Consider the following 15447-nt stretch of genomic DNA (forward strand, 5'->3'; position numbering starts at 1 on the left):
ATCATCATCATCATCATCATCATCATCATCATCATCATCATCATCATCATCTTCTTCTTCTTCTTCTTCTTCTTCTTCTTCTTCTTCTTCTTCTTCTTATATCCCACCTTTCTCCCAATATAGGCACTCAAGGTAACAGGGACTCCGATTTATTCCAGTTTACCTATAAGCCTGACATTTCCCCAAATTCCTTTAAATATCTTTTTACTAGGCTGTACATATAGGATCCAGGTTTGATCTAACAAGTGCTTCTTAAAGTTATTGGATGTGGGGGACTGGATGGGTCTTTCCCCTACGATGTGCCAGGGAAATATGGCACATATTTGTGTGCAGTGACTACAACTGTTTCTTTCTTTCCTGTAAACTCCTCATTGACCCGCAGCCAACAGCTCACAGACTGGCACTGATCCACCGACCACTCATTTGAGTAGCACTGATCTAAGGAGCCTTTGTGCATTTGGAAACAAAGGCACCATGTGTATCGCCATAAGCTGTAGTATATAAGTTGACAATTCACCTCTGTAGTGTTCTTTGCAGTGTTATGGAGTAGTCTTCCTACAATACTCAGTGTGGCAAGACACAAGTTAACATTCCAACATTAGCAGGAGAACAAGCGACCGAGAAGCCCAGCCGAAGGCATACCTGAGACTGATAATGTGGCACATGCTGAACAAGAGGTTGGTTGGGGAACTGCTGGGGGCTGTAGGCAACATACTGGGCTGAATAAGCCGGTGGCGTGGCTACAATTGGCGCCCCAGCAGCAGAGGCAGGGTGCATCATGGTGTTCTGGTGGTGCTGGTCTTGCCGCTGCTGGGGCATATTGGATACTGCAGGAGGAGAAAAGGGATACCTTAATAAGGTGGACGTCTAACCTCCCCTCCCCCAAGATTATGTCAACTTTTCTATATAGAGCTAGGTATGACTGGAATCCACTGACAAGCCACATACAACCAAGGCCTCACATTTTAGCAGAATTTAGCAATCTCATTGTCTGCGTGGGCTCAGCTGTAAGACCATAAGGATAAGTCAGCTCAAGGAAAGAGGGGGCAGTACATTCAGGCAGAAAAAAGGTGCTGTAGAGCTATATGACCAGTTACTGGTAGTACTAGGCTATTGCTTGACCCAAGAAGGCAGTTACTGCTACATGAGCTAGACATAGTAACAAACTGGACAGGATAGAGACCCAACCATTTGAGGAGCAAAATGTTGGATTTGATCCCCTTCTCCATCACCATTCCCTTCTCCTTATGTGTCATGTCTTTTTAGATTGTAAGCCTGAGGGCAGGGAACCATCTGAATAACTATTTTGTAAGCCACTCTGAGAGCCTTTAGGGCTGAAGAGCCGGGTATAAATACCATAAATAAATTAAATAAATCTAAAGAAGACATGCATTTCTTTTTCACACTCAAATGTCACCATTCTATTTAAGTCTCTCTGCACTGGTTTAAAATGAGTCCTCAACGATTCAAAAGGCTGTATCCAAAGAGGAGATCTATAGGATGACAGGGTGTTGGGGTTTTTTTTAATTCAAAGGTTAGCATCCAATTTGTTCTTCTGTTGATTTTACCTCATAGAATCGACAGAGCTATCAAACCAAAGAAGTCTTGTAATAAAATAGCATATCAATAGCCAAATATTGTGGAAGGGTTTATAAAGCCAGGAACACCACACTAAACTGAATGCTGCAAAGCCCCCAAGGAGACGAACTAGTCGCCGGTCATAGGAAAGTCTTCTAGAACAGCCTCTCCTTATATGTTGAGGACACCAAGTCCACTGACCAATGCAAAGTGCTACTTCACCCACAAATTAAAATGTAAGAAAGCAGCTGGCAAGACAGCGCCACTGTTTCACATGCAAAGGAAGCACCAAGAGCATGCAATACTATATTATTCTCACCTTTACCTGCTCTATAGGTCTTGGCCTGATTGACTGGCATGGGGGTCATTGGAATTGGGTACAAAGGCTGAAAGTGAAAAAAGGTCGGCCGTTAGAAAAAGTTACACAGACACACTCACACAGACACAACCTTCTCCAGAAGCAGTCACAAGCGGCAACCTGAGTTCTGCCAGCAGAGGTTTGGTCTCCTCTGATGGGTCCTCCTTTCTTTTCACTACTACTTTGAGCCAGTTATGGAAGGGACTGCAATGCAGAACTGGAAAAGTGCCTCCAAAGGATTCCTTGCAATGTGCAGAGGACCAACCAAGTTAACCACTCTAGCAGGCAGCCCCAGCATTATTTTATCTTCCCAAAAGCCCAATTCAGAGAGCCTATAGCAAAGAGTATATAATGGCAGTTTCATGGTCCAGATCTCATAGAAAACAGTAGTCTAACATTCCTTCCCCGAGGTGTTCCATTAAAAGAAAAGGGAAGGAAAGGGGGCACAATTCTCAGGCTCAGAAACCATGGTTTATCGGATTGATATGTTTGAACTTGGTCTAGCCTGAAAGCAAGTTAACAGTGCTCCAGATCACAAAATAAGCTGGGACCAAGCCAACTTTCAGCACAACACCCAGGGTGCCTGCAGCACTCCCTCTGGCACTATTTGCAAGCTTGCTTGAAGTCAAGGGGCAGGTGGAGATGGCCGGGGTGGGAGGGAACAGGATTAAAATACTTGTTAGAAAACGATCTAAAAATAAACACCTTACTCAAAACTGATCAGCGCATGCTCTCTCAACAACATACCAACTGCTGAAGATGCAAAGTGTTACTACTAGCTGATATTTTCAGAGTTCTGCATTAACACAGTTCAATTCTACTCACAGATAAATTGAAAGTTTCTTTGAGACCTACCTGAAGGTAAAGCTAAAGGTGTATACATCAAGCTAAAAGTGTATTGACTAACCAAGACTCAGATAAAACTGATCCAAAGTAAAAACACACAACCAAAACGACATGTTCAGTCCACAGGTTTAAGGCAGGTCTTCATGCGAGTTTCAACTGTTCATGGCACTTGGTGCAATACATTTTGTTCTGTATTTTGTCACAAGAACAAACATGAAGTGATTTTGTCATAAGATATCGCACAGGCCTCTGTGCAATTTCCAAGGCAGTTCGCCGCCTAGTACAAGAGTGAGCACTAGGAAATATTTAAAGTGGTTCAGTCTCTGTTCAGAAGGCTGAAAACACATATTACTCTGGCAACTTAAGTTTCTGAACCCCGCTTTGACAAGGCAATATGAATGTAGGTGGGACCTTTGCAGAGGAGGGGAGTGACTCTCTTTCTCTCCCACAGCTTCTCCTATTTACAGACACAAAAAGGGATTCCAGATGTTTGATGGTCTCCCCTTCTGTGTCAGCATCTTGGAACCTGTTCTGTTGCCAGGCTCAAAACTGCTCTGTCTTTCAGAACAGCGTTGATTGTCTAACAGAGAGAATATACATTTATTTGCTGCATTAAAACATTCGGCAGCTTACCTGAACGCCAGGGCTCACAGGAACAGGGTACATCATATTAGGTGCAAAACAAACAGGCTGAGTGTAGACAGGAGTAGGCTGCTGATGGCCCACCATCGAGGGGCTGGGCTGAGCTTGTGGACGGGGTGAGGTTGGTGTAGTAGAAGGTTTAGGCTGCCAAAAGAAAGAGGACAGATGAAGCCGTTGAGTTGTGAGCAAGCACTTCACAGGTCCATCAGAGGTGCATCAAGGCTTATTTCTGCTACTCACCTGAGCAAATGACCGAGGGTTGAATTCCTTCGCGTTCGGATTCAGTGTCGATTTTCTAACTTGTCTGGAAATAGAAGACAAAGGTGATGCATGTCATGTTTTCCCCCACTGCAAAGCTTCTTTCTTGGATGGAGCTGAATATATGCCCCTTTCTATTTGCTAGTAGAGACAAAACTTGTTAAGGCTTCAAATTTGTATGGAAGCAGGAGAGGCCAGAATTCTACATTTAAGTGCAACATCTAAGAAAATAAAGCCAACCAAAGCACATCTGTTTAAAGTGGAACTGGTACTCACAAAGGGAGAAAAACTTATTGCAACAGATTAAGTAACAACACTGGGAGGCTGACCCACCCTGCATGGTTCTAAAATAGGAGCCTCCACAATAGTATCGCTTCCTGCAGAATATAACCTGTTCTTTTTCAATAATATGAGCGCAGTTGGGGGAAACCCAAGCATCCCTCACCACCACAGGCTCACCTAAGGCCTTGTGTAAATCTACAGCACTATATAAATAAAGCATAATAATAATAATAATAATAATAATAATAATAATAATAATAATAAGGCCACTGGCCCTACTAGAATGGTCTTGTGAAGTGGCCATGAAACCAGTCGTCTTCCCTAGTCACTGATTTACAGACTTTTCCCCACCATCAGATAATACAATATTTTGAAACCCCGAGTAGTTTCAATGGTGTTAGCAGAGCCTTCACAGAGGAACGACTGATATCAATGTTTTCCAAATGAGGAATACAGAAGAAAATGCCCATTATCATTGGATCCCCCGGGCTACTATCCCCCTGCAAGGCACTGACATAACTGAGTAAAGGGTTGGGAGGTGAGGATTACTTACTCAGTGGTGTCCTTTTTCTCCTCTTTCTCTTCTTTCTCCTGCTTTCCTGCAGGGCTAGAGGTCTGCACACCTTGCGAGGTCACCTCAGGCCCTTGCTTCGGCTCTGCATTGCCACTAGTTGGTGAAATACTGGGGCTGTTAGGCTTGCTGCTGCCACCGCTGGTTGAGGTGGCATTGCTACCGGTTTCAACTACAGAGTCTTTACAGCTGGAGTCGGTCTTCTCCTTTGGAACTTCTCTAGATTTTTCACCATCTCGGTTCTTGCTTAACAGCTGTTCCACCGTTTCTGAAGTGGAACTTGGTTGTAACTTCAGGGGGGTGGGAGAGAGAAAATAATAAGCCTTTTAAGAAGTACTTACTAAGTGAGAAAAGCAAAGCAAAGTCATGCTCTATAAACAATCAGGATTTTGCAAACTATTTCCCAGAGACCCTATTTTAAAATGAGATGTATTGTTTTCTTCAAGAAGAACACTGAGTTATGCACAGCCATATGTTCAGACTATAAATATTGGGTTGTTTTAAAACAGTGCATCTAGGTTTCTGAAAAAAATCAAGAGAAGTCACTCAGGTTTCTGCCAAAATTCCATCCACTGGAATATTATGGACTTCTTTTTAGAATACAAACGTACTTCCAAAATGCAACGCACTAACTGAGCAGACTTGTCTGAAAACACATGCATCGCACAAGTATTTTCATCAGACTGGCTGTTCATTGTGGAGGGTCCACTTGGTTGCAAACTCGTGCCTTCCACTCAGGGATGCCCTCAAATCTTCCACACTTTTTTTAAAAGGGGGAGAATGTGACACGATGCATTGATACCATCTAATCTGCCACAGCTGCCTTTAGTGACAAAGCAGCAAAGGCACTTACCCTGAAGTCATTCTTGAATTTCTTCAAGTCATCAATCTGTTTTCTATGTTCTAATACAGCCGGAGAAACACCTGACAGATAACATATACTGTGTTATAACAACTGATCAATGGCATGGAGTCAGCACGTATTTGGGGCGACGGGGGCAGATGAGAGAAACAGAAGAACCAAAAGCAAGCTAAGGACTTCCAACCCAGAACAGGAGGACAGCAATTGGGAGCGTTGCCTAGGCTGGGGCAGGTGGAGAGAAAGCCCCGAAAGTGTTCAGTGGAAACTATAATCCAGTCACAACCCAAGAGGCCCAAGGGGGATCAAGCAGCTGGAGCAACAGAAAAACTGGTGTAATCTGCAAAGTAAGCTTTTCCTTTATATTTCTTTCTTTATTTCCACTGTGTGCACATAAATATTTGAGGGCTGTCTGTCATTTTATTTCCTCCAAACTTGTAAGGAACACAGAAATCATCCCCATGTTGAAGTGGGAGGAGGTTAACTTAGGAACGGTGTTCTGGGCCTAGCTGCACTGGGAAATCTCCTGCTATGGAACCAGATGCTTAGAACAGCTGTCCTCTTTTGACCAGACTGGACGCACTCAGATTCTAGGGAAGAACCAGAAATCATGCAGCATTGAAGGTCTTCTCAGACATCAACCTCCACCATCCCCAACCAGCGGCTATGCCAGCTAAGGCTTCTGGGACTTGCAGTCAAGCAACACCTGGAGGGCCATGTGACTCCCACCCCGATTCCCCTGCTCTAGGGGAACATCTCCCTACAGGCCCCTCGCAATCACTATATACTTTACGTAACTCAAACTGCAGAACTTCCAAAATTCCTACTCTGTTCTGAAGCCAAACTGAGAACCTTCTGTGTCATGAGCTCTATGAGGTTACAGTCTCCTTCATATGCATGAACTACAGGGTCACCATGAAATAGCAGAATGATGTAGAAACAGTGTTCAAAATGGAACCCCCCCCCAAAAAAAAATAGAAGGGGGAAGGAAGACATCTCTTTGAAGAAACAAGTTTTGCATACTACTGGAAGGCTAGATTCGGAAGAAGAGGAGAGTGTATGGAAACAGCAGTACCATCAGGTGTGCACTGCCTCCATTAATGCAGAAATGTCCAGTCTGCCATGTTTTCACACATCATGGCAAGTGTGCCATTGTCCTCTGCTCTTCCTAAGCAGCCCAGCCTACATCTTGAACCTGCAGAACTGTGGCTCTTGTAGAGTGAGCACTGACTATCCCCATCTTCAGGGCTGGAGGCAGTTTGCTTCAAGGGCCCCCCAAGCCCATTTGGGTGATACCTTTTTCCAGCTCCAAAGTTGGAGTTGGCAATGGGACAAACAAGGCAAAAGGTTACATAGCGCAGAAACAAAGGTTTCTCCTTGCCTTAGGGAAAAGAGCCATCTCTGCCCTTCCTTCACCTGCGAAGACCACTTGATGCACACTTGCTCACACATTCCTGTACCTGCAATTCAGAGGTGATGCCTCTGGACTCAGAAAAGAATGTATGGAGTATCCTGGACTGTCTGCTCTATCGTGAAAGTAATGAACCCGCCACTGTGCATTTACAGTTACAGTTGTACAAGTTTCACTGCAAGTCAAACAATTTATGAGCCAATAAACAGCAGCTGAAACACTGTTTTGATGCCAAGATCTACATCCCAAATACAGCACATCAAGGGAACAGGAAACTATCCTAAGAAACTTAGTAAAACAAAGTTCTGAACACAATCAGCAAAAGTGCTTTCCAAAAGTTAATTCCAATGAACACCTGAAGGAACATTTCCTTCTCTTCACACCAATAACACCTGCAACTAAGATCCCCCTTAGGGTTTCATTCCTCCTACAAAACTAAGTCAACTTCCCTAAGTGTTTCTGTGACTGAAACGTATTTAAATCAAAAAGATCAGCACAGAATGTAAACTATTTGTCCCAACGGTGCTCTTAAGGCTCTGAATCTTACCTTTGCATTCAGGTTTGCTAAAACTAGGAGACATTTCACTTGGCTTTTGATGTTCTTTCGTTCCTGCAGGAGAAGAACTCTGCCTCTGGTCCTGAAGCCTGGAATCTTTAGCTAGAAAAGGAAGCCAGCATTATATTAGCTGTCCACCTTAAGCAGCCTATTTGAGGTTTCATATATGAAAAGCATTCTAATAATTCTAGCCATCACTAGCTGTGTATTTGGAAAGGAGAGAGGCAGGTAGTAAGTTTGAAGATTTCCTTGCAAACTGAAAGCCGGCACAACTCCTGCGCCAACACAATTTGCTTGACATGAGCCATATTTCTCAGGAAGGGAAAAAAAAGCAACATCCTGAAACTAAAGAGACTTTTGAAGAGTAATTTGTCATTCAATACATTTTTGCAAAGGCCTCGGCAAATTAAATCAATATTGTCTCTTCCAGAATATGCATAGAACAATCTGATTAAAAAATACTGTTGTTTTACTGTATTCAAATATTAATCTGGGAAGTTGAAAGAAGGCCAGAGTAATTATCAGCTAAGCAAACACAGGGCACAATCTTTTCTTGCTCACTGAGGTTTTTGTGTATTTGTGTTTGTTTGTTTAACCAGCAATTCAGAAAATGTGTAGATGCCTCTAGACCCCCCCCCCCCAAAGAGATTCACATTCTTCTCTTAACCTCACCCTGTTCGCTCTCCAGCAAAGAGGACATAAGACTACATTATGATGAGCCCTAATGCGTAATACAAATGTTGAGAGCAGAGACTTATTCTCCACATCCTTAAACACATAAGCAGTTTTTAGACCATGGCACGTCTTTACATTTCTAGTCAGACTTAGAACAGGACAAGACTTTGGAAAGGGCTTTTTACCTTCGGCAGATGGGGTACCTGCTCTATTGGAGGCAGGGCTGGCAGGGGTAGGAGAGGCAGCTGGAAGAGGCACAGCTACAGCTTCTGCCAGAGTAGAGCCAGCTTGGGGAGAAGAGAGAGTTGGCCCCGAGGGCACACCTCCAACACTACTCTGCTTTGGAGACCGGGGCCTGTGTGCTTTAGGGGATGACCTAGTAACTAGGAACAGAAGAAAAGATACACCATTGCAATGCACCACAGCTGTTTTGCACTCATAAAAGTGAAACCAAATACCATGCCTGTGTCGAGCTTACAAAATTGTTAGCAAAAACCTATTTCCCTTCCTCGGAAATTCCCCAGATTTTTGAGATGCAGCTTCCCTCCCCCAGCAACAAGTGTTTCTTGCATTGTATGTTCTGGGATACAGTACAAAAAAAATCCCTCTGCTTTGATTAACTGACTGCACTGAAGCAGAAGACTATAGGCATGGAGCTTTGGAAATAGTCAAAGGAGGAGGACTCACAGAGCCGTCGCCTGTTCCAAAATCTGCTTCCGCAACGGAAGAAATACCAAGCTCTGCTTCCCAAGTGTACTTGGCACCCAAGTACATAGAACAAGGAAGTGGAAGGAAAGAAATGGCTCCTGTTTGGCTTAATAAGCATACGCAGATATGTTTAGTCCTTGAGGTACGATCCTATGCCCAGGCTCCTGGGGGAACCCACCAATTTATTGATTGATTTCTTTATTTCATCCTGCTCCAGATCCAAAGCTCTCAGGATGGCTTAAAATACTCACTAGGGAACTAGGAAAGTGTTTCAAGTTAGGCTCCAAAATTCTGGTTATCAGAGGAGCAGAAAAAAACTAACTTGCCTGTCACTCCAGCCTTTCCCAACCTTTTTACCTTAGAGAAACCCTTAAATAATTTTCAGGTCTCAGGGAATCCTTGCATAGAAATTACTGTATCAGCTAAAAAAAGTCCTTATTTTTTTCAATCACAATTTCTCATGGAGCCCATAGCAACCTTTCCTGGAGCCCTAGGGTCCCACAGAACCCTGGCTGAGAAAACTCCACTCCCGAGGAGGACAGAACATACAGTGCGCACTCAATACCTGCCTACCCATTCCACAGATGCCTCCTTCAGAGAGAGAACAGCGGACACCTTATGACAGTCCAGTTCCAAAATGCCAGTTATAACCTTTTGTTTCTAGCCAGGCAAAGTAAATAGGTAACCAAAAGCAGTCCCACCTGATAACGGACATAGGCACGTACATTTTAGCCAAGAAACACAAGCCAGTTTCAACATCAAAACCCCAACGACAGCTTTCTGCAGAAAGCTAAACTTTACTTACCCCCCATGACCACTGATGACCATGTCCCACTTGAAGGGCTGCCTCGGGCCGACGAAGGTGTAGTGGCTTCTCCTGGCACATTGTGAGAGACAAATTCTAAGCCACTTGAAATCATACCCCTACCCGCAGACACTCTGTGGCCTCGAGGGTGCCGCTGTGCCTTAGGAGACATCCGTGGAGGTCCTTGAAAAAGCAATACACACACACCCTAAACTGTGAACACCACAAAACACCCCCTTTCCTCCGTCACATTCCACCGATACAACACGTTTTCAGTACATCGCCACATTGGGCCCTATATAGTTCAGGTAACAGCCTCCTCTCCCTTGGTTTTGACATTACAAAAACTGCAAAAGGAAAGTATGAAACCAAGCAAGATGGCAAAATAGGACACCATCTACCTGAAACATTTCCTGTATACACATACTCCATTTAAAAAACAAACAAAAACAAAACAAAATGGGAGGTGTGGACAAGATTCGCTGAGAAAATCCATGTGACGTTTTGCCTCAACATCTGTGACCCAACGGCTCTTGCTAAGATTCTATTAAAATCCAAACTCATCACTATTTGGGATTGTTCTAGGCAAGCCTTCCCAAACCCAGTGTTCTTGAACTGTGCTGGAACAACTCTCATTGCCCTTGGTCAGCATGGCAAATCCTCCGTCAGCCAATGGTTGTGTTGGCTGGGGATGATAGGAACTGTAGCCATCACACCCAGAGGATGCCAGGCTGGGGATGCCTGTTCTCTGCGAGTACAGAAGGGCTAGAAGAAGGAAAATTTACTGTTTTCAAAACAATTTCTAGAGGGATTTCAAGATTTGCCTTGAGTTTATACATTTTGTCATGTTTTTGAAGGAAGGCAATGTTCTACCATCAAACAGTCTGACATAGGATTCATGCTCATCAAGAAGGCACATGCATCACATGCAACTGAAAGATGTTCAGTTAGCTGCCACTGAAAAGGTTCAGTTTGTGAGTCCCACCTGGAAGAACACAAGCCTTTCCCTTCCTGCCCTGTGACAACCTTTGCGTTCTTAAACACAACCAAACAGATTGAGCAAAGCCATACCAAACGCAAACACAATGAAGCCTCCTCTGATTCTAGCCAGTCTTTCACAGAATACAATGTAAAGAGGGTTTTCTAGGGACCAATCATAACAGGATAAAATTTTTGCCTGATTCATGTAAAGGCACTAAGCATCATCCTAGAAATTTACCCTGGCCTTTAACAGGAGCTACTGTGAAACTGTGGAAGTAATACTCCCAGCTCCTTAACTAGGTTTAAATGGGATCAGAAGGGGTCCTAACAATCCTGTGAAGTTTCACCAATATTACCCACAATAGCCTTAATAATATCTGAGTGTTACACTAGCATGGATATTCATTGCATTTTATTTAAGCCCAAGGAATTCTAGTCAGTTTTTCCCAAGGAAGGGTATTCAGTAGCCAAAAAAACCTCAAACCCTGGTTAGCTCTACTTAAGGTTTGTATCTAATCAGGAATTTGAAACCAGCTTCAAACGCTGGTTAAAAACAAAGCCTAGTTAGCCCTGACCACCTTTAATGGCTGTGCCAATGCTACTCTTTAACCATGGCCATAGCCTACAAGAGCATGTGCCCCTGAAAACGTGGTTAAAGTGTTCACAAGAGTTACATTTATATGGGCTCTGCACAACACAAATGTACGACAAAGCTGAGTTCATTTTTCACCTCCCGAGAAAGCTCCCGCCATTGCGATTGTGATTTTGTGAAGTGCGTCCTTAAAAAAAACAAAAGAGGTCAACAGAAATAAGCAGAGAATAAAAACAAAACCAACCACTTTCTGAAGTGCACGAATTATAGGTTCAAGTAATGAAGGGAACATTTTCCAAACTATAATTCACAAGGAGAAGGGGGGAAACACAAAGACAAACGAAAACTCATGAACAAACAAAATTGTGGTATTTGTACCTTCTGAAGACATGCGTTTAGGCATAGTAGAGACAGGAGCTGGAGAGCCATGAGCAGAGGGGTGAGACGGGGGCCTGGAGGGCCGCGAGGGGGGCCTGGAGGGCGGCCTTGTAGGGGTGGCTGCCCGAGGTGGAAGAGTGTTGGGACCTGACGGGTAGCGAGAAGGTGGGCGAGAGGAAGGAGATGGGCAAGGCGATGGCCAGGGAACACCTGACAGAACAAATGATATGAAGGAAAGCATAAAAACTAAAGAAAAAAATATGGGGGAAAAAACAGGGAGGGGAAAGTAAAAAATGACAAAAATGATTTCTCATACTTCTTTTTCCTTTCCTTTTTAACCCATTGGGGATTTCTACAGGCCCATGCAAACAGGGAAAGAAAGTCCCGAAAAGTTATTCCACCCTGATTTTAGGACACGTCAATTTGTAAATGGAGTTCCATTTTCAGGCAGAGTTCCCCCCAATGGGTTAAAGTCAGGATCTGCGAATACTACTGTGGAAGAGACAATGACGTATAAATCAGTCAAGCTATATACAGTAGACCTCATAGATATAAACAACGCCATCGGTGGCAAGGAAGGCTGGAGTGGGTAGCTCACTCCCTTGCCATGTGAAGCATGACTGTACCAACTTGCCTGGCATAAAGGGAGTTGACTTACTTGGCACACTTGTTACTTAGGCATGGAGGTACGAGCAGCTACCAAAAGGTTACGTTAAAGAAGCTGAGCGCACTGACCACTGGATCTAACATGTTCAAATGTGAAGACCAGTGAAAACAACAAAAGTTCTCCCAAGAAAGAGAGTTGTGTTCAGTATCTGACATTTGCTTCCATTGTGCCCTTTCAAGAATGGAGTCATTCAGAATTTGAGCGGAAGAGGAAATTGGTCCACAAGCCTCAGCTTAGTCCTTTATTCTTGGGCCACCAGAGCGCTCCTCTGGAGGGCATTGTTTTCAAACCCAAGCAACATTCCTTATGAAAAGTGCAAGGTGTTGGATCTTCCATACCATACAGGAAGCCATGAAAGGACAAAAGACATGAACAGCTGAGTGCAAGCTTTGTTCATCTGAATGGGACCCACTTCATGGGAATGTAGTCCCACAAAAGGAAAAAGAAAACAAGACAACAGCAGCTCTTAGTGAGCAGCAAGTCCCATTTTTGACTTTCAACCTTTATTTTGGGCTGCTAGCTAGCTGCAGGTCAAACATGCTGCCAACACCACTTACCTTAAGTCACTGCACAGCCCAGGCCTTCTCTCCCCAGCTCCACACTTGTGTTATTAATTTATTGATTTGGAGAAATTTGGACCCTGTCACATATCTCCAAGGGGTCTTCTCCCATGCTCTTGACAGTGTAAAACACAACGCAAACGCATGCCAAAGTCCGAGTGGATTGTGTGTTACAGTTTCTCCATGCTGATCTTGAAAGTTAACTCTTCAGGAAACAGAACTAAAAATGGAGCTGCTCAACAAAGCTGGCACAACTACTGATCTGTCCGGAACTGGTTTCCCATACACTCAAGACAGCTGCACATAGTACCAGGGATACTGGAAGGAGTGCTCAATAGCCGGTTTACATGGTATGGAGTTAAGCCAGAGAAAAGGCTGCTGGATAGCTTTTCATTCCCCTATAACCAACTGAATGTCAAGCTTTGGGCAGGGAATATGTAGCTGGGACTATTGCACTAGAAGTGGCCACAGAATTGTCTTCCAAGCAACAGGGACTCACAGGCTATTTTCAAAGGGAGGCTGGACTCTGAGCTGGAAGGTAATTCCCTTTCTAAATAAACTGTGTATATATATATCAGGTTATATCCATGGGCACATCTCCTTCTATAAAACTTTAGATTCTCACTATTTTGTGCTGGGAAGCCATCGGGGGGAAAAACATTTCCAAGAGTTACTGCCACAGTGGTCCAGTAATGACAAACTTCTTTTACACAGGCTTGCTTACTGAAGTAACAAGGGATACTTGCCTCCATTAACTACTCTTTGGTCTGCTCCCGAATTTGAACTGTAGTCTGATGAGTAAGACCCAGATCTTGAAATTGGTGGGCCTGATCCTGACTGGCCCACCCGCGTCGAAGTCTGCCTTCCAGTTCCCCAGGAAAGGACATCCCTATTCCGCTGTCCAGGTGGAATGTATTTGTTGTCCCTGAAAGCAAGCCGGGGGCCAGGGAAGAGCAGGAGGAGGTTAGAGACAGGGTGCTATTTCAGTCCATTTACTACTGAGGGCAAGTCTGGGCACAGGGAAATGACTGAATTTTCAGGGGGAAAAAGAGAGCGTTGCATCTTTTTCATATAGGATATACTATTCAAAAAATGTCAAAGACAAACCCTGTACATTTGTCAAATGGCTTCAAATCAGGAAACAAGAAACTATTGCCAGACAACACAGAAAAGTGGGGGGGGGGGGGGGGAAATCACACTACAGCTCTTTAACTACTGGGAGTTAAGAGATTTAACTGCAGGTTGCAAAAGTTACTTGGAAGTAAAAAATACTTCAACATTCAGAATTCCCTGTTTTCATACAACTACAATAGAAGATATGCCAACGAATGCATATCAAGAAAATACACCAAAGACATAGGATATAATTTCCCCAATCTAAGGCCCTGCAGATATGTTGTCTTACACCCATCATCCACAGCCATAAACCAGCCAGCCAACCAATGAATCCCGGCTCCCCTTTTCCCAAATACCTGGGTGCCACACCATGGCCCTCACGCTCATTTACATGTCTCTGAACAGCCGTGTATTTTTCTTCCTCTGACCGGTCATCATTCTCCAAAGCAGCTCGAGCTTTGTACTGAGCACTTGATTCAATTTCTTCCGCTAACTGGGTTGCTCTGGCTTCCCGTTTTAAAAATTCTTCTGAGTTATCCCTTTCTAGGGGTACCCTAAAAGAAAGAAAAAAAGAAAAGAAGAGACAAAAGAGAGACCAGATTGATTTTAAGTCGAGATTCCTTTCAAGACAAATATTCCAGAGGTCAACTGGATAAAAGTCACAGCATCAGGGGAACCAAGCGGTGATATGATGTTTTATTATAATTGCAATGACCAAGTTTAAAAGGCCAGTTTGAAGAGATGTGTCTTTGTAGCTGGCTAAAAACAGTGAGAGCAAGACATGACCAAAGCTCTGAGGGGACTGCATTACACATTCTAGGAGCAATGCAGGAGAAAGACTTCTCCCATGTGCCTGCAAGTATGCCCCTGTAGCTAGTGATATTCTCAAGACGGCTTCTCCTGAAGAGCTTAATATCTAAGACATGTTCAAAATGGGACGGATGGTCCCTTATACAGCAAGGCCCCAAGCTGTTCAAGGTTAAAAACAACTGGCAACCATCCTAAGCCTAAAACACTAACACAGAAAATCACCAGGACTACCGTCATCAATATCAAAATCACAGCACACATTACAACTTACGTATATGAAGATAAACTGCTATCATAAGTTGACACAACGCCGTAGTTTTCTTCATTGTATCGAAACATGTCGTTAGGATCCCATCCATTGGACTAGAAGACAGAACATATTTAGCATTTAAAATAGCACAAAAGAAAAATGCTTCCTCCAGTGCAAGAATGGGCAGACTGACAGAGAGGACGGGAACAGACCTAAGTGACCGGTTCCTCAAGAGCCTAGATTCTGACACGGTAAAAGAGGAATCTGAAATATGTCTGTAGGAGGGGGCGAGTTCCTAGAGAACCTTAACAATTCCTATTCCTCTAACTTAAAAACTCCAAACATCTCAAAAGTGAGCAAATATCACATTTTTAAAGGCCCCTTCACTTTAAAACATAAAAAGATTAACAAAACTCTGTTTTGACCAGTTTTCACTGTCATTAATGGACTTTCCATGTTCTGACTCTCAATAGAATTTCCCTTCAAATGTGTTTTATGTGAAAGACGCACTTCAGTGGTGCTAGGGCCAGAGGGCAGGGAAGAG

At 43.7% G+C, this 15447-nt stretch overlaps 1 protein-coding gene across 11 annotated transcripts in view; it reads right to left on the reverse strand.

Moving 5' to 3' along the window:
* ATXN2 (ataxin 2) overlaps positions 1-15447 on the reverse strand; it is a 52472-nt gene that overhangs the window by 8759 nt on the left and 28266 nt on the right. For 6 of the 11 annotated variants that reach the window (XM_042441322.1, XM_042441320.1, XM_042441317.1 and 3 more), the window contains 13 exons: positions 14925-15016; positions 14200-14397; positions 13474-13652; positions 11501-11710; positions 9550-9732; positions 8222-8419; positions 7353-7463; positions 5389-5459; positions 4518-4825; positions 3665-3728; positions 3416-3568; positions 1898-1964; positions 643-827 (listed from right to left, as the gene is read on the reverse strand). In XM_042441322.1, the coding sequence (XP_042297256.1) occupies positions 643-827; positions 1898-1964; positions 3416-3568; positions 3665-3728; positions 4518-4825; positions 5389-5459; positions 7353-7463; positions 8222-8419; positions 9550-9732; positions 11501-11710; positions 13474-13652; positions 14200-14397; positions 14925-15016 (2019 nt within the window). The remainder of the gene's footprint in view (positions 1-642; positions 828-1897; positions 1965-3415; positions 3569-3664; positions 3729-4517; positions 4826-5388; positions 5460-7352; positions 7464-8221; positions 8420-9549; positions 9733-11500; positions 11711-13473; positions 13653-14199; positions 14398-14924; positions 15017-15447) is intronic. The other 5 variants (XM_042441316.1, XM_042441314.1, XM_042441312.1 and 2 more) reach the window with 2 other exon arrangements.

The sequence above is a fragment of the Sceloporus undulatus genome, chromosome 10 (assembly GCF_019175285.1).
Source record: "Sceloporus undulatus isolate JIND9_A2432 ecotype Alabama chromosome 10, SceUnd_v1.1, whole genome shotgun sequence".
Taxonomy (NCBI): Eukaryota; Metazoa; Chordata; class Lepidosauria; order Squamata; family Phrynosomatidae; genus Sceloporus; species Sceloporus undulatus.